The 24,767-nt window shown below is 50.4% G+C and overlaps 1 protein-coding gene across 2 annotated transcripts; it reads right to left on the bottom strand.

Annotated features, from left to right (window-relative positions):
- Positions 1-4,818: 4,818 nt before the first annotated feature.
- On the bottom strand, positions 4,819-24,476 carry PAQR4 (progestin and adipoQ receptor family member 4). 2 transcript variants are annotated; one of them, XM_069984743.1, is made up of 3 exons: positions 21,467-24,476; positions 5,945-6,163; positions 4,819-5,862 (listed from the first exon to the last, which is right to left on the bottom strand). In XM_069984743.1, exons 1-3 carry the CDS (start codon positions 21,708-21,710, stop codon positions 5,429-5,431), a joined length of 897 nt encoding a protein of 298 aa, XP_069840844.1. In that variant the 5' UTR covers positions 21,711-24,476; the 3' UTR covers positions 4,819-5,428. The 2 variants fall into 2 exon arrangements, with proteins under 2 accessions (XP_069840844.1, XP_069840845.1); XM_069984744.1 differs by lacking the exon at positions 21,467-24,476 and adding an exon at positions 8,791-8,841.
- Between the last annotated feature and the right edge of the window lie 291 nt (positions 24,477-24,767).

Raw genomic sequence — 24,767 nt, 5'->3', positions numbered from 1 at the left:
TGACTGCATCTTGCCTCTGTGTCTAAACGTCCAGGTGTCTCACCTGTGACCGTATGACTCTATACTTCAGTAAGCGCTTCTCTTCTGTGCCCGAGTGACTGCACCCCTGCCTTTGTGTCTAAGCATGTGTTTTTTTTCTGTGCCCAAGTCACTCTATACCTGAATGACATCTTCCCACCTGTGCTCGAGAAATTGCGCACCTGACCCCTCTGTGCCTGAGTGTCTCCACTGGTCCCTGTGTTGAGCATGACTGAGCCACCTCTGCCCCCAAGGGACTGTCTCTCTCCTCCGTACCTGAGTGACTGTGTCTGAGCAACTGCACCCCGCCTCTGTGCGTGAGTATGTCTTCTCTGTGTCCCAAGTGAGCGTGCCTGGCCTCTGTGCCCAAGTGACTCCGTACCTGAGTGAGCACTATTCTCTTCTGTGCCCAAGTGACCACACGCCCCGCCTCTGAGACAGAGTGACTCCATACCTGAGTAAGCACTATTCTCTTCTGTGCCCAAGTGACCACACGCCCCGCCTGAGACAGAGTGACTCCATACCTGAGTAAGCACTATTCTCTTCTGTGTCTGAGTGACTCCATACCTGAGTAAGCACGTCTCTTCTGTGTCTGAGTGACTCTGTACCTGAGTAAGCACTATTCTCTTCTGTGTCTGAGTGACTCTGTACCTGAGTAAGCACGTCTCTTCTGTGTCAGTGACTCCGTACCTGAGTAAGCACGTCTCTTCTGTGTCTGAGTGACTCTGTACCTGAGTAAGCACGTCTCTTCTGTGTCAGTGACTCCGTACCTGAGTAAGCACGTCTCTTCTGTGTCTGAGTGACTCCGTACCTGAGTAAGCACTATTCTCTTGTGTCTGAGTGACTCCATACCTGAGTAAGCACGTCTCTTCTGTGTCAGAGTGACTCTGTACCTGAGTAAGCACGTCTCTTCTGTGTCAGAGTGACTCTGTACCTGAGTAAGCACGTCTCTTCTGTGTCAGAGTGACTCTGTACCTGAGTAAGCACGTCTCTTCTGTGTCAGAGTGACTCCGTACCTGAGTAAGCACGTCTCTTCTGTGTCAGAGTGACTCTGTACCTGAGTAAGCACTATTCTCTTCTGTGTCTGAGTGACTCCATACCTGAGTAAGCACTATTCTCTTGTGTCTGAGTGACTCTGTACCTGAGTAAGCACGTCTCTTCTGTGTCAGTGACTCCGTACCTGAGTAAGCACGTCTCTTCTGTGTCTGAGTGACTCCGTACCTGAGTAAGCACTATTCTCTTGTGTCTGAGTGACTCCATACCTGAGTAAGCACGTCTCTTCTGTGTCTGAGTGACTCCATATCTGAGTAAGCACGTCTCTTCTGTGTCTGAATGACTCATTACCTGAGTAAGCACTATTCTCTTCTGTGTCAGAGTGACTCTGTACCTGAGTAAGCACTATTCTCTTCTGTGTCAGAGTGACTCTGTACCTGAGTAAGCACTATTCTCTTCTGTGTCAGAGTGACTCCGTACCTGAGTAAGCACTATTCTCTTCTGTGTCAGAGTGACTCTGTACCTGAGTAAGCACGTCTCTTCTGTGTCAGTGACTCTGTACCTGAGTAAGCACGTCTCTTCTGTGTCAGAGTGACTCCGTACCTGAGTAAGCACTATTCTCTTGTGTCTGAGTGACTCCATACCTGAGTAAGCACTATTCTCTTCTGTGTCTGAGTGACTCCATATCTGAGTAAGCACGTCTCTTCTGTGTCTGAATGACTCATTACCTGAGTAAGCACTATTCTCTTCTGTGTCAGAGTGACTCTGTACCTGAGTAAGCACTATTCTCTTCTGTGTCAGAGTGACTCTGTACCTGAGTAAGCACTATTCTCTTCTGTGTCAGAGTGACTCCGTACCTGAGTAAGCACTATTCTCTTCTGTGTCAGAGTGACTCTGTACCTGAGTAAGCACGTCTCTTCTGTGTCAGTGACTCTGTACCTGAGTAAGCACGTCTCTTCTGTGTCAGAGTGACTCCGTACCTGAGTAAGCACTATTCTCTTCTGTGTCAGAGTGACTCTGTACCTGAGTAAGCACTATTCTCTTCTGTGTCAGTGACTCTGTACCTGAGTAAGCACGTCTCTTCTGTGTCAGAGTGACTCTGTACCTGAGTAAGCACGTCTCTTCTGTGTCAGAGTGACTCTGTACCTGAGTAAGCACTATTCTCTTCTGTGTCAGTGACTCTGTACCTGAGTAAGCACGTCTCTTCTGTGTCAGAGTGACTCCGTACCTGAGTAAGCACGTCTCTTCTGTGTCAGAGTGACTCTGTACCTGAGTAAGCACGTCTCTTCTGTGTCAGAGTGACTCTGTACCTGAGTAAGCACTATTCTCTTCTGTGTCAGAGTGACTCCGTACCTGAGTAAGCACGTCTCTTCTGTGTCAGAGTGACTCCGTACCTGAGTAAGCACGTCTCTTCTGTGTCAGTGACTCCGTACCTGAGTAAGCACTATTCTCTTCTGTGTCAGTGACTCCGTACCTGAGTAAGCACTATTCTCTTCTGTGTCAGAGTGACTCCGTACCTGAGTAAGCACGTCTCTTCTGTGTCAGAGTGACTCTGTACCTGAGTAAGCACGTCTCTTCTGTGTCAGAGTGACTCTGTACCTGAGTAAGCACTATTCTCTTCTGTGTCAGAGTGACTCTGTACCTGAGTAAGCACTATTCTCTTCTGTGTCAGAGTGACTCCGTACCTGAGTAAGCATGTCTCTTCTGTGTCAGTGACTCTGTACCTGAGTAAGCACGTCTCTTCTGTGTCAGTGACTCTGTACCTGAGTAAGCACGTCTCTTCTGTGTCAGAGTGACTCCGTACCTGAGTAAGCACGTCTCTTCTGTGTCAGAGTGACTCTGTACCTGAGTAAGCACGTCTCTTCTGTGTCAGAGTGACTCCGTACCTGAGTAAGCACGTCTCTTCTGTGTCTGAGTGACTCCGTACCTGAGTAAGCACGTCTCTTCTGTGTCAGTGACTCTGTACCTGAGTAAGCACGTCTCTTCTGTGTCAGTGACTCTGTACCTGAGTAAGCACGTCTCTTCTGTGTCAGTGACTCTGTACCTGAGTAAGCACTATTGTCTTCTGTGTCAGTGACTCTGTACCTGAGTAAGCACGTCTCTTCTGTGTCAGTGACTCCGTACCTGAGTAAGCACTATTGTCTTCTGTGTCAGTGACTCTGTACCTGAGTAAGCACGTCTCTTCTGTGTCAGTGACTCTGTACCTGAGTAAGCACGTCTCTTCTGTGTCAGTGACTCTGTACCTGAGTAAGCACTATTCTCTTCTGTGTCAGTGACTCTGTACCTGAGTAAGCACGTCTCTTCTGTGTCAGTGACTCTGTACCTGAGTAAGCACGTCTCTTCTGTGTCAGTGACTCTGTACCTGAGTAAGCACTATTCTCTTCTGTGTCAGTGACTCTGTACCTGAGTAAGCACGTCTCTTCTGTGTCAGTGACTCCGTACCTGAGTAAGCACGTCTCTTCTGTGTCAGTGACTCCGTACCTGAGTAAGCACTATTCTCTTCTGTGTCAGTGACTCTGTACCTGAGTAAGCACGTCTCTTCTGTGTCAGTGACTCTGTACCTGAGTAAGCACTATTCTCTTCTGTGTCAGTGACTCTGTACCTGAGTAAGCACGTCTCTTCTGTGTCAGTGACTCTGTACCTGAGTAAGCACGTCTCTTCTGTGTCAGTGACTCCGTACCTGAGTAAGCACGTCTCTTCTGTGTCAGTGACTCTGTACCTGAGTAAGCACGTCTCTTCTGTGTCAGAGTGACTCCGTACCTGAGTAAGCACGTCTCTTCTGTGTCAGTGACTCTGTACCTGAGTAAGCACGTCTCTTCTGTGTCAGAGTGACTCCGTACCTGAGTAAGCACGTCTCTTCTGTGTCAGAGTGACTCTGTACCTGAGTAAGCACGTCTCTTCTGTGTCAGTGACTCCGTACCTGAGTAAGCACGTCTCTTCTGTGTCAGTGACTCTGTACCTGAGTAAGCACGTCTCTTCTGTGTCAGTGACTCTGTACCTGAGTAAGCACTATTCTCTTCTGTGTCAGTGACTCTGTACCTGAGTAAGCACGTCTCTTCTGTGTCAGTGACTCCGTACCTGAGTAAGCACGTCTCTTCTGTGTCAGTGACTCCGTACCTGAGTAAGCACGTCTCTTCTGTGTCAGAGTGACTCTGTACCTGAGTAAGCACGTCTCTTCTGTGTCAGTGACTCTGTACCTGAGTAAGCACGTCTCTTCTGTGTCAGTGACTCTGTACCTGAGTAAGCACTATTCTCTTCTGTGTCAGTGACTCTGTACCTGAGTAAGCACGTCTCTTCTGTGTCAGTGACTCTGTACCTGAGTAAGCACGTCTCTTCTGTGTCAGTGACTCCGTACCTGAGTAAGCACTATTCTCTTCTGTGTCAGTGACTCTGTACCTGAGTAAGCACGTCTCTTCTGTGTCAGTGACTCCGTACCTGAGTAAGCACGTCTCTTCTGTGTCAGTGACTCTGTACCTGAGTAAGCACGTCTCTTCTGTGTCAGAGTGACTCCGTACCTGAGTAAGCACGTCTCTTCTGTGTCAGTGACTCTGTACCTGAGTAAGCACTATTCTCTTCTGTGTCAGTGACTCTGTACCTGAGTAAGCACGTCTCTTCTGTGTCAGTGACTCTGTACCTGAGTAAGCACTATTCTCTTCTGTGTCTGAGTGACTCTGTACCTGAGTAAGCACGTCTCTTCTGTGTCAGTGACTCTGTACCTGAGTAAGCACTATTCTCTTCTGTGTCTGAGTGACCGCACGCCTGGCCTCCATGCTTTTGTGAGGCTCTATAGATTTATGGCACACAATCCAGTTTTCATTGGTTTATTATTGCATTAGTAATACTGGCCTCGTGCAAAGCCCTGTGTGTATGCTCCAGCCACCCCAGGAGGAGCAGCTAAAGGCTCCTGAATCTAGAAGAGGCATAAGGCAACTATTCCTCCTGGGCTCACAAGGGAACTACAGGCTGGTCTGATGCTAGGGGCTTCTGTCAGGAAGCTGATGACGGGAATCTAACAGAGGAATGATCAGTATGGACACTGAGGGTCCTCATGGCCATCGCCTGATCTCGGTGTCTGACTGTCCCTGAATTAGGGGGTGCTGAGTGACCCCCTTTAACACTGTCTAACATGTTGTGTATATACTGCCCCCTGCCTGTGACTGGAGCATATGCATGTAAGAGACCATAGATGGAGGAGGCTGTAGCCATGTGTCATCAGTATTGTATGACAGAGCGGGGATCTCCAGCCTGTCTGAGGCGTAATACTGATATGGTCCTTACAGTAGTAATAAATACCGTCACAATCTTATTAAATACATCTAGGTTAAAGTTCTATTTCAAGTGTGGGGTTGCTGGTTGCACCTGTATCTGGCTACATCGTCGTCTCCTGTTCGAGTAAACCATGGTGGAGGTCAGTGCTTCACTCCAGTGGGCACGGATAACTGCTTATCCATATGAGGTCAGAGGTTACACCCCAGTGCAAGTATAGGATGCTGATCACTACCAGGACGTGCATAATCTGGTGACTGTTGCACCAGTAGTCAAAGTTTCCAGGCCGTAAACGTTCAGGAAGGCGGGAAATGTTTATAATGCCTCCAAGGAGGGCCAGGCTATCCATAAGGAGGTAGCAGCGTAGTGAGGATGGATGGCCAGAGCCCAGGCCTGCCCAGCGCAGATAGAAGAAGAAAAAGCGGAAGGCGGCCTGCCAGGCAAAGGAGCAGAGGCGGCTGACATTACTGTGAGCACTGACCGCGCAGAAAATCACATAACTAGACAAGCCAGTGTATGCCAGGAGGGCCAGGCTCCGCGTGTAGGGATGGCACAGGAGGGTGCAGTAGATGATCGGGAGAGCACCTGTGGGGGGAGAGAGATGAGCGATCAGTACTGATGGACCTCTCCAAAGCAAATCTACTGCGGCCAAACACAAGACACTTACCCAAAGTATTGACGAGACAGATGCCGCACATGTCAAGAGTGAGGAGCTTGTGGTAGACTGGTGCCCCGCCATGGTGGTTCATGAAGAGATGATATAGCACGCTGCCCAGCTGGGGACTGACACAGGCCAGGTAATGGACCACACCGAGCCAAGGAACAGATAGATGACGCCACGGGATCTGGAGAGGGAGCAGGAAGAGGAAGCCGAGAAGCGGGATCCCTGAAAGAGAAAAGACATGTCCTGGTTACACACAGTCGCCAACCTGCATCCAAACCCACCTGTCAAGACTACAGCTGACATGTGAGCAGCCCGAGCCGCGTCCAACATGATCCTGCTAAGTGTGCGTCTGCTATCACGTGTCATCTGATCCGCAGCCTTATTTACAGATATCACAGAACACGGAGCGGCTCCAGCACTACTACTCCTATCACGTGTCATCTGATCCGCAGCCTTATTTACAGATATCACAGAACACGGAGCAGCTCCAGCACTACTACTCCTATCACGTGTCATCTGATCTGCAGCGTTATTTACAGATATCAGAATACACAGAGCGGCTCCAGCACTACTACTCCTATCACGTGTCATCTGATCCGCAGCCTTATTTACAGATATCACAGAACACGGAGCGGCTCCAGCACTACTACTCCTATCACGTGTCATCTGATCCGCAGCCTTATTTACAGATATCACAGTACACAGAGCAGCTCCAGCACTACTACTCCTATCACGTGTCATCTGATCCGCAGCCTTATTTACAGATATCACAGAGCGGCTCCAGCACTACTACTCCTATCACGTGTCATCTGATCCGCAGCCTTATTTACAGATATCACAGAACACGGAGCGGCTCCAGCACTACTACTCCTATCACGTGTCATCTGATCTGCAGCGTTATTTACAGATATCAGAATACACAGAGCGGCTCCAGCACTACTACTCCTATCATGTGTCATCTGATCCGCAGCCTTATTTACAGATATCACAGAGCGGCTCCAGCACTACTACTCCTATCACGTGTCATCTGATCCGCAGCCTTATTTACAGATATCACAGAACACGGAGCGGCTCCAGCACTACTACTCCTATCACGTGTCATCTGATCCGCAGCCTTATTTACAGATATCACAGAACACGGAGCGGCTCCAGCACTACTACTCCTATCACGTGTCATCTGATCCGCAGCCTTATTTACAGATATCAGAATACACAGAGCGGCTCCAGCACTACTACTCCTATCATGTGTCATCTGATCCGCAGCCTTATTTACAGATATCACAGAACACGGAGCGGCTCCAGCACTACTACTCCTATCACGTGTCATCTGATCCGCAGCCTTATTTACAGATATCAGAATACACAGAGCGGCTCCAGCACTACTACTCCTATCACGTGTCATCTGATCCGCAGCCTTATTTACAGATATCACAGAGCGGCTCCAGCACTACTACTCCTATCATGTGTCATCTGATCCGCAGCCTTATTTACAGATATCACAGAGCGGCTCCAGCACTACTACTCCTATCATGTGTCATCTGATCCGCAGCCTTATTTACAGATATCACAGAGCGGCTCCAGCACTACTACTCCTATCACGTGTCATCTGATCCGCAGCCTTATTTACAGATATCACAGAGCGGCTCCAGCACTACTACTCCTATCACGTGTCATCTGATCCGCAGCCTTATTTACAGATATCACAGAGCGGCTCCAGCACTACTACTCCTATCACGTGTCATCTGATCCGCAGCCTTATTTACAGATATCACAGAGCGGCTCCAGCACTACTACTCCTATCACGTGTCATCTGATCCGCAGCCTTATTTACAGATATCACAGAGCGGCTCCAGCACTACTACTCCTATCACGTGTCATCTGATCCGCAGCCTTATTTACAGATATCACAGAGCGGCTCCAGCACTACTACTCCTATCATGTGTCATCTGATCTGCAGCGTTATTTACAGATATCACAGAGCGGCTCCAGCACTACTACTCCTATCATGTGTCATCTGATCCGCAGCCTTATTTACAGATATCACAGAGCAGCTCCAGCACTACTACTCCTATCATGTGTCATCTGATCCGCAGCCTTATTTACAGATATCAGAATACACAGAGCGGCTCCAGCACTACTACTCCTATCATGTGTCATCTGATCTGCAGCGTTATTTACAGATATCACAGAGCAGCTCCAGCACTACTACTCCTATCATGTGTCATCTGATCCGCAGCCTTATTTACAGATATCACAGAGCGGCTCCAGCACTACTACTCCTATCATGTGTCATCTGATCCGCAGCCTTATTTACAGATATCACAGAGCGGCTCCAGCACTACTACTCCTATCACGTGTCATCTGATCCGCAGCCTTATTTACAGATATCACAGAGCGGCTCCAGCACTACTACTCCTATCATGTGTCATCTGATCCGCAGCCTTATTTACAGATATCACAGAGCGGCTCCAGCACTACTACTCCTATCACGTGTCATCTGATCCGCAGCCTTATTTACAGATATCACAATCACCGAACGATAATTGGTCGAATCGGGCCGATCCAGCCGATCATCGTTACTGTGGAATAGGGCCCTAAGACAGAGGAAGGAGTCTTGGCAGATTCCCTGGCAGGAAACTTCTTCCTCTGATTTGGTGCTTAGTCTCGGCAGGAGACGGGCTAAAGGCCCTACTACATGGAGTGATAATCTGCCGTATTAGGTCGGTTTGGCTGAGTGTCTTTTGGTCCTGACCTAAAATCGTTGGCTGCCAACCGCACATCGCTACGTGTAATAACAAGGCCGACAGCTGATAACCGTGCAAAGAAAAAAAGAATAAACTTATACATACCTGGCGGCATTGCTAGCTTTGCCCGCTCCTGGCTGTGTCTGAAGTCACAGGCCACTGTCCCAGTGATTGGGTGAAGCTAGCAGGACATCAGGGAGCGCGGAGAGGTATGTATAGATTATTATTGTACAAGGGCCGTACGATTATTCAGCTGTATATGGGCTCAGTAAGTGAGCGCCAATCTAGCAGAGGTGTGTAATACGGCCCTCAGTCTTGGCAGATCCCTGGGCAGGAGACTTCTTCCTTTACTCTTTACTTGTTCCTAGGAAACTTCTGGGCAGGAGACATGTTATTATGTCTCAGGGTTCATTCTCAGCAGATTTCCGGGCAAGAAAATAGTACTATACACAGTCCAGGGCGCCCTCTAGCTGATATCACTATATTATACACAGTCCAGGGCGTCCTCTAGCTGATATCACTGTATTATACACAGTCCAGGGCGCCCTCTAGCTGATATCACTATATTATACACAGTCCAGGGCGCCCTCTAGCTGATATCACTATATTATACACAGTCCAGGGCGTCCTCTAGCTGATATCACTATATTATACACAGTCCAGGGCGTCCTCTAGCTGATATCACTGTATTATACACAGTCCAGGGCGTCCTCTAGCTGATATCACTATATTATACACAGTCCAGGGCGTCCTCTAGCTGATATCACTATATTATACACAGTCCAGGGCGTCCTCTAGCTGATATCACTATATTATACACAGTCCAGGGCGTCCTCTAGCTGATATCACTATATTATACACAGTCCAGGGCGCCCTCTAGCTGATATCACTATATTATACACAGTCCAGGGCGTCCTCTAGCTGATATCACTATATTATACACAGTCCAGGGCGTCCTCTAGCTGATATCACTGTATTATACACAGTCCAGGGCGTCCTCTAGCTGATATCACTATATTATACACAGTCCAGGGCGCCCTCTAGCTGATATCACTATATTATACACAGTCCAGGGCACCCTCTAGCTGATATCACTATATTATACACAGTCCAGGGCGCCCTCTAGCTGATATCACTATTATACACAGTCCAGGGCGCCCTCTAGCTGATATCACTGTATTATACACAGTCCAGGGCGCCCTCTAGCTGATATCACTGTATTATACACAGTCCAGGGCGCCCTCTAGCTGATATCACTGTATTATACACAGTCCAGGGCGCCCTCTAGCTGATATCACTATTATACACAGTCCAGGGCGCCCTCTAGCTGATATCACTATTATACACAGTCCAGGGCGCCCTCTAGCCGATATCACTATATTATACACAGTCCAGGGCGTCCTCTAGCCGATATCACTGTATTATACACAGTCCAGGGCGCCCTCTAGCTGATATCACTGTATTATACACAGTCCAGGGCGTCCTCTAGCTGATATCACTATATTATACACAGTCCAGGGCGCCCTCTAGCTGATATCACTATATTATACACAGTCCAGGGCGCCCTCTAGCTGATATCACTATATTATACACAGTCCAGGGCGCCCTCTAGCTGATATCACTATTATACACAGTCCAGGGCGCCCTCTAGCCGATATCACTATATTATACACAGTCCAGGGCGTCCTCTAGCCGATATCACTGTATTATACACAGTCCAGGGCGCCCTCTAGCCGATATCACTGTATTATACACAGTCCAGGGCGTCCTCTAGCTGATATCACTATATTATACACAGTCCAGGGCGTCCTCTAGCTGATATCACTATATTATACACAGTCCAGGGCGTCCTCTAGCTGATATCACTGTATTATACACAGTTCAGGGCGCCCTCTAGCTGATATCACTATATTATACACAGTCCAGGGCGTCCTCTAGCTGATATCACTGTATTATACACAGTCCAGGGCGCCCTCTAGCTGATATCACTGTATTATACACAGTCCAGGGCGTCCTCTAGCTGATATCACTGTATTATACACAGTCCAGGGCGTCCTCTAGCTGATATCACTATATTATACACAGTCCAGGGCGCCCTCTAGCTGATATCACTGTATTATACACAGTCCAGGGCGCCCTCTAGCTGATATCACTGTATTATACACAGTCCAGGGCGCCCTCTAGCTGATATCACTGTATTATACACAGTCCAGGGCGTCCTCTAGCTGATATCACTGTATTATACACAGTCCAGGGCGCCCTCTAGCTGATATCACTATATTATACACAGTCCAGGGCGCCCTCTAGCTGATATCACTATTATACACAGTCCAGGGCACCCTCTAGCTGATATCACTATATTATACACAGTCCAGGGCGCCCTCTAGCTGATATCACTATTATACACAGTCCAGGGCGCCCTCTAGCTGATATCACTATATTATACACAGTCCAGGGCGTCCTCTAGCTGATACTGTATTATACACAGTCCAGGGCGTCCTCTAGCTGATATCACTGTATTATACACAGTCCAGGGCGTCCTCTAGCTGATATCACTATTATACACAGTCCAGGGCGTCCTCTAGCTGATACTGTATTATACACAGTCCAGGGCGTCCTCTAGCTGATATCACTATATTATACACAGTCCAGGGCGTCCTCTAGCTGATATTACTGTATTATACACAGTCCAGGGCGTCCTCTAGCTGATATCACTATTATACACAGTCCAGGGCGTCCTCTAGCTGATATCACTGTATTATACACAGTCCAGAGCGTCCTCTAGCTGATATCACTATTATACACAGTCCAGGGCGCCCTCTAGCTGATATCACTATTATACACAGTCCAGGGCGTCCTCTAGCTGATATCACTATTATACACAGTCCAGGGCGTCCTCTAGCTGATATCACTATATTATACACAGTCCAGGGCGCCCTCTAGCTGATATCACTGTATTATACACAGTCCAGGGCGCCCTCTAGCTGATATCACTATTATACACAGTCCAGGGCGCCCTCTAGCTGATATCACTATATTATACACAGTCCAGGGCGTCCTCTAGCTGATATCACTATATTATACACAGTCCAGGGCGCCCTCTAGCTGATATCACTATTATACACAGTCCAGGGCGTCCTCTAGCTGATATCACTATTATACACAGTCCAGGGCGCCCTCTAGCTGATATCACTATATTATACACAGTCCAGGGCGCCCTCTAGCTGATATCACTATTATACACAGTCCAGGGCGCCCTCTAGCTGATACTGTATTATACACAGTCCAGGGCGTCCTCTAGCTGATACTGTATTATACACAGTCCAGGGCGCCCTCTAGCTGATATCACTATATTATACACAGTCCAGGGCGCCCTCTAGCTGATATCACTATATTATACACAGTCCAGGGCGTCCTCTAGCTGATATCACTGTATTATACACAGTCCAGGGCGCCCTCTAGCTGATATCACTGTATTATTTACACAAGGAGGTTCCCGGCAGCTGACACTCAGGTACTCGGCCTCTGCTAAGGCTCCTGGTTCTGCCATTTTCTGCAGTGCAGGCTGTGTCCCCGGAGACTGCAGGTGTCACCTCCCTCAGAGCTGCGCTCCTGTTAGCAGCAGGATTTGGGGGAAGGGGACAGGGCAGCTGAGTAAGCAATGTTCTCCATCTTCCTGGCTCAATCCTCTTAGGAGAAGGTGTACGCTGTCCGGTGGGGTCAGCAGTGACATCACACCAAGGGCAGCCGTGTAAGAACATTAGGAGATTTACATTAACAAGACTTTACTAAGAGTCCCAAGCCACACCCACCCTGAATGTCACAGCCGACCCCCTGCCAGACACCTCCAACAATGGACACACACCCATGCTGACCCCTGAAAGACACCACCACTGGACACACCCATGGTGACCCCTGCCAGACACCTCCACCACTGGACACACCCATGGTGACCCCTGCCAGATACCTCCACCACTGGACACACCCATGCTGACCCCTGAAAGACACCACCACTGGACACACCCATGGTGACCCCTGCCAGATACCTCCACCACTGGACACACCCATGGTGACCCCTGCCAGACACCTTCAACAATGGACACACACCCATGCCGACCCCTGCCAGACACCTCCAACAATGGACACACACCCATGCCGACCCCTGCCAGGCACTTAACCTGGCTGTATACATAACATACGCACACACAGACCCCTACCCCGGCTGTATGCTGGACATACACGACTATTGTTGTGTAGTTAAGGGGACCCGGCTCCCATAGTTCCCTTTTGAGGGGTCTGCTCCTGAATCAGGTCACTAGTAAGGAGATTAGTCCTCCGAGCTTCTTACAGGCGACTCCTCGCTCTCACCTCAAAGCTATTAAAGACTTTAGATTGTTAAGCTGCCCCGGTTGGCTGCAGCTGGACTCCGTAGCTGCCCCGGGGCATGTATGCTGCAGGCGTCTCTGTGACTACATGGACCCATGTGTCATTACAAGCTTCTGGAATCTTCTGGCGGAAATGCCACAACCAGAAACTCTTCACTCACCACTGACCTCACACTCGCTGGGAACTGGTCGCCGTTCACAGGGATCAGTGTGTTATTACCATATTAAAGCACTGGTGATAAAAGGTCCTTGTACACGTACAGATACATAGCTACTAAAAGTCACAACTCCCTGCCACACATCCAAACCCTGCACCAGAAAATTATCGCCTAAATATGAAAAATATAACAATTTATTGCACAAAAATCAGCCAGTGTGTATGTACAGTATGGGGGAGGGGAGATACATGCAGTGTGGTGGGATATGTACAGTACGGAGGGGATACATGCAGTGTGGTGGGATATGTACAGTACGGGGGGGATACATGCAGTGTGGTGGGATATGTACAGTACGGGGGGGATACATGCAGTGTGGTGGGATATGTACAGTACAGGGGGGGGATACATGCAGTGTGGTGGGATATGTACAGTATGGGGGGGATACATGCAGTGTGGTGGGATATGTACAGTATGGGGGGGATACATGCAGTGTGGTGGGATATGTACAGTACGGGGGAGAGGAGATACATGCAGTGTGGTGGGATATGTACAGTACGGGGGAGGGGAGATACATGCAGTGTGGTGGGATATGTACAGTACGGGGGAGGGGAGATACATGCAGTGTGGTGGGATATGTACAGTACGGGGGGGATACATGCAGTGTGGTGGGATATGTACAGTATGGGGGAGAGGAGATACATGCAGTGTGGTGGGATATGTACAGTATGGGGAGGGGAGATACATGCAGTGTGGTGGGATATGTACAGTATGGGGGAGGGGAGATACATGCAGTGTGGTGGGATATGTACAGTACGGGGGGGATACATGCAGTGTGGTGGGATATGTACAGTATGGGGGGGGATACATGCAGTGTGGTGGGATATGTACAGTACGGGGGGGATACATGCAGTGTGGTGGGATATGTACAGTACGGGGGGGATACATGCAGTGTGGTGGGATATGTACAGTATGGGGGGGGGATACATGCAGTGTGGTGGGATATGTACAGTATGGGGGGGGATACATGCAGTGTGGTGGGATATGTACAGTATGGGGGAGAGGAGATACATGCAGTGTGGTGGGATATGTACAGTATGGGGGAGGGGAGATACATGCAGTGTGGTGGGATATGTACAGTATGGGGGAGAGGAGATACATGCAGTGTGGTGGGATATGTACAGTATGGGGGAGGGGAGATACATGCAGTGTGGTGGGATATGTACAGTACGGGGGGGATACATGCAGTGTGGTGGGATATGTACAGTATGGGGGGGGATACATGCAGTGTGGTGGGATATGTACAGTATGGGGGGGATACATGCAGTGTGGTGGGATATGTACAGTATGGGGGAGAGGAGATACATGCAGTGTGGTGGGATATGTACAGTATGGGGGAGAGGAGATACATGCAGTGTGGTGGGATATGTACAGTATGGGGGAGGGGAGATACATGCAGTGTGGTGGGATATGTACAGTATGGGGGAGGGGAGATACATGCAGTGTGGTGGGATATGTACAGTATGGGGGAGGGGAGATACATGCAGTGTGGTGGGATATGTACAGTACGGGGGGGATACATGCAGTGTGGTGGGATATGTACAGTACGGGGGAGAGGAGATACATGCAGTGTGGTGGGATATGTACAGTATGGGGGGGATACATGCAGTGTGGTGGGATATGTACAGTATGGGGGGGAATACATGCAGTGTGGTGGGATATGTACAGTACGGGGGGGATACATGCAGTGTGGTGGGATATGTACAGTATGGGGGGGGGATACATGCAGTGTGGTGGGATATGTACAGTACGGGGGGGATACATGCAGTGTGGTGGGATATGTACAGTATGGGGGAGAGGAGATACATGCAGTGTGGTGGGATATGTACAGTATGGGGGAGGGGAGATACATGCAGTGTGGTGGGATATGTACAGTATGGGGGAGGGGAGATACATGCAGTGTGGTGGGATATGTACAGTATGGGGGAGGGGAGATACATGCAGTGTGGTGGGATATGTACAGTACGGGGGGGATACATGCAGTGTGGTGGGATATGTACAGTACGGGGGGGATACATGCAGTGTGGTGGGATATGTACAGTACGGGGGAGGGGAGATACATGCAGTGTGGTGGGATATGTACAGTATGGGGGAGAGGAGATACATGCAGTGTGGTGGGATATGTACAGTATGGGGGGGGATACATGCAGTGTGGTGGGATATGTACAGTATGGGGGGGATACATGCAGTGTGGTGGGATATGTACAGTATGGGGGAGGGGAGATACATGCAGTGTGGTGGGATATGTACAGTACGGGGGGGATACATGCAGTGTGGTGGGATATGTACAGTACGGGGGAGAGGAGGTACATGCAGTGTGGTGGGATATGTACAGTATGGGGGGATACATGCAGTGTGGTGGGATATGTACAGTATGGGGGGGGATACATGCAGTGTGGTGGGATATGTACAGTACGGGGGGGATACATGCAGTGTGGTGGGATATGTACAGTATGGGGGGGGATACATGCAGTGTGGTGGGATATGTACAGTACGGGGGGGGTACATGCAGTGTGGTGGGATATGTACAGTATGTGGGAGAGGAGATACATGCAGTGTGGTGGGATATGTACAGTATGGGGGAGAGGAGATACATGCAGTGTGGTGGGATATGTACAGTATGGGGGGGGATACATGCAGTGTGGTGGGATATGTACAGTATGGGGGGGGATACATGCAGTGTGGTGGGATATGTACAGTATGGGGGAGGGGAGATACATGCAGTGTGGTGGGATATGTACAGTATGGGGGAGGGGAGATACATGCAGTGTGGTGGGATATGTACAGTATGGGGGAGGGGAGATACATGCAGTGTGGTGGGATATGTACAGTATGGGGTAGGGGAGATACATGCAGTGTGGTGGGATATGTACAGTACGGGGGGATACATGCAGTGTGGTGGGATATGTACAGTACGGGGGAGGGGAGATACATGCAGTGTGGTGGGATATGTACAGTATGGGGGAGAGGAGATACATGCAGTGTGGTGGGATATGTACAGTACGGGGGGATACATGCAGTGTGGTGGGATATGTACAGTACGGGGGGGATACATGCAGTGTGGTGGGATATGTACAGTACGGGGGGGATACATGCAGTGTGGTGGGATATTTACAGTATGGGGAAGAGGAGATACATGCAGTGTGGTGGGATATGTACAGTATGGGGGAGGGGAGATACATGCAGTGTGGTGGGATATGTACAGTATGGGGGAGGGGAGATACATGCAGTGTGGTGGGATATGTACAGTATGGGGGAGGGGAGATACATGCAGTGTGGTGGGATATGTACAGTACGGGGGGGATACATGCAGTGTGGTGGGATATGTACAGTACGGGGGAGGGGAGATACATGCAGTGTGGTGGGATATGTACAGTATGGGGGAGAGGAGATACATGCAGTGTGGTGGGATATGTACAGTATGGGGGGGATACATGCAGTGTGGTGGGATATGTACAGTATGGGGGGGATACATCCAGTGTGGTGGGATATGTACAGTACGGGGGGGATACATGCAGTGTGGTGGGATATGTACAGTATGGGGGAGAGGAGATACATGCAGTGTGGTGGGATATGTACAGTATGGGGGAGGGGAGATACATGCAGTGTGGTGGGATATGTACAGTATGGGGGAGGGGAGATACATGCAGTGTGGTGGGATATGTACAGTATGGGGGAGGGGAGATACATGCAGTGTGGTGGGATATGTACAGTACGGGGGGGATACATGCAGTGTGGTGGGATATGTACAGTACGGGGGAGGGGAGATACATGCAGTGTGGTGGGATATGTACAGTATGGGGGAGAGGAGATACATGCAGTGTGGTGGGATATGTACAGTATGGGGGGGATACATGCAGTGTGGTGGGATATGTACAGTATGGGGGGGGATATGTACAGTACGGGGGGATACATGCAGTGTGGTGGGATATGTACAGTACGGGGGAGGGGAGATACATGCAGTGTGGTGGGATATGTACAGTACGGGGGGGATACATGCAGTGTGGTGGGATATGTACAGTATGGGGGAGGAAAGATACATGCAGTGTGGTGGGATATGTACAGTATGGGGGAGATACATGCAGTGTGGTGGGATATGTACAGTATGGGGGAGAGGAGATACATGCAGTGTGGTGGGATATGTACAGTATGGGGGAGGGGAGATACATGCAGTGTGGTGGGATATGTACAGTACGGGGGGGATACATGCAGTGTGGTGGGATATGTACAGTACAGGGGGGGATACATGCAGTGTGGTGGGATATGTACAGTACAGGAGGATACATGCAGTGTGGTGGGATATGTAGAGGGGGGATACATGCAGTGTGGTGGGATATGTACAGTACAGGGGGGGGGATACATGCAGTGTGGTGGGATATGTACAGTATGGGGGAGAGGAGATACATGCAGTGTGGTGGGATATGTACAGTATGGGGGGGATACATGCAGTGTGGTGGGATATGTACAGTATGGGGGAGGGGAGATACATGCAGTGTGGTGGGATATGTACAGTATGGGGGAGGGGAGATACATGCAGTGTGGTGGGATATGTACAGTACGGGGGGGATACATGCAGTGTGGTGGGATATGTACAGTACAGGGGGGGATACATGCAGTGTGGTGGGATATGTACAGTATGGGGGAGAGGAGATACATGCAGTGTGGTGGGATATGTACAGTATAGGGGGGATACATGCAGTGTGGTGGGATATGTACAGTACAATGGGGATACATGCAGTGTGGTGGGATATGTACAGTACAGGGGGGATACATGCAGTGTGGTGGGATATGTACAGTACAGGGGGGATACATGCAGTGTGGTGGGATATGTACAGTATGGTGGGGGATACATGCAGTGTGGTGGGATATGTACAGTATGGGGGAGAGGAGATACATGCAGTGTGGTGGGATATGTACAGTACGGGTGGGATACATGCAGTGTGGTGGGATATGTACAGTATGGGGGAGAGGAGATACATGCAGTGTGGTGGGATATGTACAGTATAGGGGGGGGGATACATGCAGTGTGGTGGGATATGTACAGTATGGGGGGGATACATGCAGTGTGGTGGGATATGTACAGTACAGGAGGGATACATGCAGTGTGGTGGGATATGTACAGTACGGGGGGGGGATACATGCAGTGTGGTGGGATATGTACAGTACAGGGGGGGGATACACGCAGTGTGGTGGGATATGTACAGTACAGGGAGGATACATGCAGTGTGGTGGGATATGTACAGTACAGGGAGGATACATGCAGTGTGGTGGGATATGTACAGTACAGGGAGGATACATGCAGTGTGGTGGGATATGTACAGTACAGGGGGGATACATGCAGTGTGGTGGGATATGTACAGTACAGAGGGGATACATGCAGTGTGGTGGGATATGTACAGTACAAGGGGGATACATGCAGTGTGGTGGGATATGTACAGTATGGGGGGGATACATGCAGTGTGGTGGGATATGTACAGTACAGGCGGATACATGCAGTGTGGTGGGATATGTACAGTACAGGGGGATACATGCAGTGTGGTGGGATATGTACAGTACAGGGGGGATACATGCAGTGTGGTGGGTTATGTACAGGGGGATACATGCAGTGTGGTGGGATATGTACAGTACGGGGGGGATACATGCAGTGTGGTGGGATATGTACAGTACAGGGGGGATACATGCAGTGTGGTGGGTTATGTACAGTACAGGGAGGATACATGCAGTGTGGTGGGATATGTACAGTACAAGGGGGATACATGCAGTGTGGTGGGATATGTACAGTACAGGGGGATACATGCAGTGTGGTGGGATATGTACAGTACAGGGGGGATACATGCAGTGTGGTGGGTTATGTACAGGGGGATACATGCAGTGTGGTGGGATATGTACAGTATGGGGGGGGATACATGCAGTGTGGTGGGATATGTACAGTACAGGGGGGATACATGCAGTGTGGTGGGTTATGTACAGTACAGGGAGGATACATGCAGTGTGGTGGGATATGTACAGTACAAGGGGGATACATGCAGTGTGGTGGGATATGTATAGTACAGGGGGATACATGCATTGTGGTGGGATATGTACAGTACAGGGGGGGATACATGCAGTGTGGTGGGATATGTATAGTACAGGGGGATACATGCAGTGTGGTGGGATATGCATAGTACAGGGGGATACATGCAGTGTGGTGGGATATGTAGAGGGGGGATACATGCAGTGTGGTGGGATATGTACAGTACAGTGGGATACATGCAGTGTGGTGGGATATGTACAGTACAGGGGGGATACATGCAGTGTGGTGGGATATGTACAGTACAGGGAGGATACATGCAGTGTGGTGGGATATGTACAGTACAGGGAGGATACATGCAGTGTGGTGGGATGTGTAGAGGGGGGATACATGCAGTGTGGTGGGATATGTACAGTACAGGGAGGATACATGCAGTGTGGTGGGATATGTACAGGGGGGATACATGCAGTGTGGTGGGATATGTACAATACAGGGGGATACATGCAGTGTGGTGGGATATGTACAGTACAGGGGGATACATGCAGTGTGGTGGGATATGTACAGTACAGTGGGATACATGCAGTGTGGTGGGATATGTACAGTATGGGGGGGATACATGCAGTGTGGTGGGATATGTACAGTACAGGGGGGATACATGCAGTGTGGTGGGTTATGTACAGGGGGATACATGCAGTGTGGTGGGATATGTACAGTATGGGGGGGATACATGCAGTGTGGTGGGATATGTACAGTACAGGGGGGATACATGCAGTGTGGTGGGTTATGTACAGTACAGGGAGGATACATGCAGTGTGGTGGGATATGTACAGTACAAGGGGGATACATGCAGTGTGGTGGGATATGTATAGTACAGGGGGATACATGCATTGTGGTGGGATATGTACAGTACAGGGGGGGGATACATGCAGTGTGGTGGGATATGTATAGTACAGGGGGATACATGCAGTGTGGTGGGATATGCATAGTACAGGGGGATACATGCAGTGTGGTGGGATATGTATAGTACAGGGGGATACATGCAGTGTGGTGGGATATGTACAGTACAGTGGGATACATGCAGTGTGGTGGGATATGTACAGTACAGGGGGGGATACATGCAGTGTGGTGGGATATGTACAGTACAGGGGGGATACATGCAGTGTGGTGGGATATGTACAGGGGATACATGAAGTGTGGTGGGATATGTACAGTACAGGGGGGATACATGCAGTGTGGTGGGATATGTACAGTACAGGGGGGGATACATGCAGTGTGGTGGGATATGTACAGTACAGGGGGGATACATGCAGTGTGGTGGGATATGTACAGTATGGTGGGGGATACATGCAGTGTGGTGGGATATGTACAGTATGGTGGGGGATACATGCAGTATGGTGTGGGATACATGCAGTGTGGTGGGGGATACATGCAGTGTGGTGGGATATGTACAGTATGGTGGGGGATACATGCAGTGTGGTGGGATATGTACAGTATGGGGGGATACATGCAGTGTGGTGGGAAATGTACAGTACAGGGAGGATACATGCAGTGTGGTGGGATATGTATAGTACGGGGGGGATACATGCAGTGTGGTGGGATATGTACAGTATGGTGGAGGATACATGCAGTGTGGTGGGATATGTACAGTATGGTGGGGGATACATGCAGTGTGGTGGGGGATACATGCAGTATGGTGGGGGATACATGCAGTGTGGTGGGGGATACATGCAGTGTGGTGGGATATGTACAGTATGGTGGGGGATACATGCAGTGTGGTGGGATATGTACAGTATGGGGGGATACATGCAGTGTGGTGGGATATGTACAGTACAGGGAGGATACATGCAGTGTGGTGGGATATGTATAGTACAGGGGGGATACATGCAGTGTGGTGGGATATGTACAGTATGGTGGGGGATACATGCAGTGTGGTGGGATATGTACAGTACAGGGGGATACATGCAGTGTGGTGGGATATGTACAGTATGGTGGGGGATACATGCAGTGTGGTGGGATATGTACAGTACAGGGGGGGATACATGCAGTGTGGTGGGATATGTACAGTACAGGGGGATACATGCAGTGTGGTGGGGGGGGATACATGCAGTGTGGTGGAAGATACATGCAGTGTGGTGGGATATGTACAGTACAGTAGCATACACAGTCCTCACCGTGGGTGTAGATGTTGCCCAGCTCGTTGTGTAGGTAGAAGAGGCTCCGTACACACTCTGCTCCGCTGGCCACTGGCCGGTAGCCCGTTAGTACAAACTTGTTGAACTGCAGGTGCGGGGGGGAACTGGCCCAGTCCAGGAGCCGGGGGCCACTTAAGAATGCCATAAGCTCACACAGTGCCTTCCTCTCATAGAAATCAGCCGCACACCGGGCCCCTCCTGGACAGCTCTTTGGGGCCCGCATGGAGCATAGCAGCAAGTCTAGACAGCAGTAGGAACTGGCCAGAGGGCGTCTCTGGAGATCCCAGGTGACAGGGGGAGTGTCAGATCCTAATCCCACACGTCACCTGACCCAGGAGGTCTCTCTGCTCCTAATCCCACACGTCGCCTGACCCGGGAGGTCTCTCTGCTCCTAATCCCACACGTCGCCTGACCCGGGAGGTCTCTCTGCTCCTAATCCCACACGTCGCCTGACCCGGGAGGTCTCTCCGCTCCTAATCCCACACGTCACCTGACCCTGGAGGTCTCTTCGCTCCTAATCCCACACGTCACCTGACCCAGGAGGTCTCTCCGCTCCTAATCCCACAGGCCACCTGACTAAGGAGGTCTCTCCGCTCCTAATCCTACACGTCACATGACCCGGGAGGTCTCTCCGCTCCTAATCTCACACGCCACCTGACCAAGGAGATCTCTCCGCAGCTAATCTCACACAACACCCCAGAGGTCTCTCCACACCTAACAACTATCTCGGTCTCTGAACTCTGTCAACCCCCTCACCCCTCCGTCACCTTCTGCCCAGATCAATCCAATCCAGCCGCACCTCGCACAGTCCTGGCATCACCTATGCCCACCTCAGAGGGTCCTATCACAGAAAACGCTCTCTAAGATCAGCTGTCATCAATCCTATAACAGGTGTCTTCTTCAAGAAGGATGGAGGCCTCAGTGAGGGTTGAGGAGGAGGGCTTTCCCAGTAGGATGTCTATTACAAATGGAGGTCTTGGTTTTCTACTGGTACGATGTCTCTTACAGATGGAGGTCTCTGTGTTCTCCTGATGGGAAGTCTCTTACAGAAGGTCTCGGTTCTCCCCTGGTAGGATGTCTCTTACAGATGGAGGTCACGGTGAGGGGGTCTCTTACTCATGGAGGTCTCAGTGAGGTGGTCTCTTACAGATGGACATCTGTGTTCTCCCGGTAGGATGTCTCTTACAGATTGAGGACCCAGTCTTCTCCCAGTAGGATATCTCAGTTCTCTACTGGTAGGATGTCCCTTACAGATGGAGGTCTCGGTTTTGTCCTGGTAGGAAGTCTCTTACAGAAGGTGTCGGCTCTCCTCTGGTAGGATGTCTCTTAAAGATGGAGGTCTTGGTTCTCTTCCAGTAGGATGTCTCTTATAGATGGTGCTCTCCTAGTACAATGTCTCATTATACCTGGAGGCCGTTTATAGATAGAGGTCTCAGATCTCTCCCAGTAGAATATCTCTTACAGATTGAGGTCTCAGTGAGGAGCTCTCAGATCTTTCCCCGTACGATGTCTCTTATACCTGGAGGTCTCAGTAAGGGGATCTCTTACATATGGAGGTCTCAGATTTCTCCCCATAGAATGTCTCGGATCTCTCACAGGAGGATGGCTCTTATACTTGAAGGTCTCGGTGTGGGGGATCTGTTACAGATGGAGGTCTCGGATCTCTCCCGGTAGGATGTGTCTTACAGATGGAGGTCTAGGATATCTCACTGTACAAGGTCTCTTACTGATGGAGGTCTCGGTTCCCCCCCTAATAGGTCTCTTATAGATGGAGGTCTCAGATATCTCCGGGTACCTGGCCTCTTACTGTTGGAGGTCTTGGTCCTCCCCGCAGTAGGATGTCTCTTACAGATGGAGGTCTCGGATATTTCCCAGGAGGTCTCTTACTGATGGAGGTCTCGGTTCTCTCACAGTAGGAGGTCTCGGTTTTCTCCCGGTAGGATGTCTCTTACTGCTGGAGGTCTCGGTTCTCTCCCGGTAGGAGGTCTCTTACTGCTGGAGGTCTCGGTTCTCTCCCGGTAGGAGGTCTCTTACTGCTGGAGGTCTCGGTTCTCTCCCGGTAGGAGGATTCTTACTGCTGGAGGTCTCGGTTCTCTCCCGGTAGGAGGTCTCTTACTGCTGGAAGTCTCGGTTCTCTCCCGGTAGGAGGTCTCTTACTGCTGGAGGTCTCGGTTCTCTCCCGGTAGGAGGTCTCTTACTGCTGGAGGACTCTGTTCTCTCCCGGTAGGAGGTCTCTTACTGCTGGAGGTCTCGGTTCTCTCCCGGTAGGAGGTCTCTTACTGCTGGAGGTCTCGGTTCTCTCCCGGTAGGAGGTCTCTTACTGCTGGAGGTCTCGGTTCTCTCCCGGTAGGAGGTCTCTTACTGATGGAAGTCTCGGTTCTCTCCCGGTAGGAGGTCTCTTACTGCTGGAGGTCTCGGTTCTCTCCCGGTAGGAGGTCTCTTACTGCTGGAGGTCTCGGTTCTCTCCCGGTAGGAGGTCTCTTACTGCTGGAGGTCTCGGTTCTCTCCCGGTAGGAGGTCTCTTACTGCTGGAGGTCTCGGTTCTCTCCCGGTAGGAGGTCTCTTACTGCTGGAGGTCTCGGTTCTCTCCCGGTAGGAGGTCTCTTACTGCTGGAGGTCTCGGTTCTCTCCCGGTAGGAGGTCTCTTACTGCTGGAGGTCTCGGTTCTCTCCCGGTAGGAGGTCTCTTACTGATGGAGGTCTCGGTTCTCTCCCGGTAGGAGGTCTCTTACTGCTGGAGGTCTCGGTTCTCTCCCGGTAGGAGGTCTCTTACTGCTGGAGGTCTCGGTTCTCTCCCGGTAGGAGGTCTCTTACTGCTAGAGGTCTCGGTTCTCTCCCGGTAGGAGGTCTCTTACTGATGGAGGTCTCGGGGAGGAGCGGCGCACTCTCGGTTGTCTCTCCGGCCTCCTCTCCCGGAGTCCTCGGCCGCTCCAGGACAGCGGTGCAAGGCCCCGCCCACTCCCTCACCCGCCGCCGATAGACACGCCCCCTCTCCTCAGTCCACGCCCATTCCCTCATTCGTCGTTTCAGTTGATTGTTTCCCGCCTCTTGATTGATTGGCGCGCGAAAGTAAAACCCCGCCCATGAGAAGAATAGCTCCGCCTATCTGTACCAAAGCTGTGCAAAACGGAGGTTTCCCAGCAACTAAAAACCACGCCCTACACGGAAAGAGAGGAAGCAAAGATAGACAACCAATGGGAAGAGAGCTGCGACGCCAACCAGAGACTCATACAATACAGCGGCCCGCCCACATCTATGACAGGAAACCCCGCCCCCACATC

Source organism: Dendropsophus ebraccatus, chromosome 9 (genome assembly GCF_027789765.1).
Source record: "Dendropsophus ebraccatus isolate aDenEbr1 chromosome 9, aDenEbr1.pat, whole genome shotgun sequence".
Classification (NCBI taxonomy): domain Eukaryota; kingdom Metazoa; phylum Chordata; class Amphibia; order Anura; family Hylidae; genus Dendropsophus; species Dendropsophus ebraccatus.
This window is presented reverse-complemented; position numbering and strand designations above follow the sequence as displayed.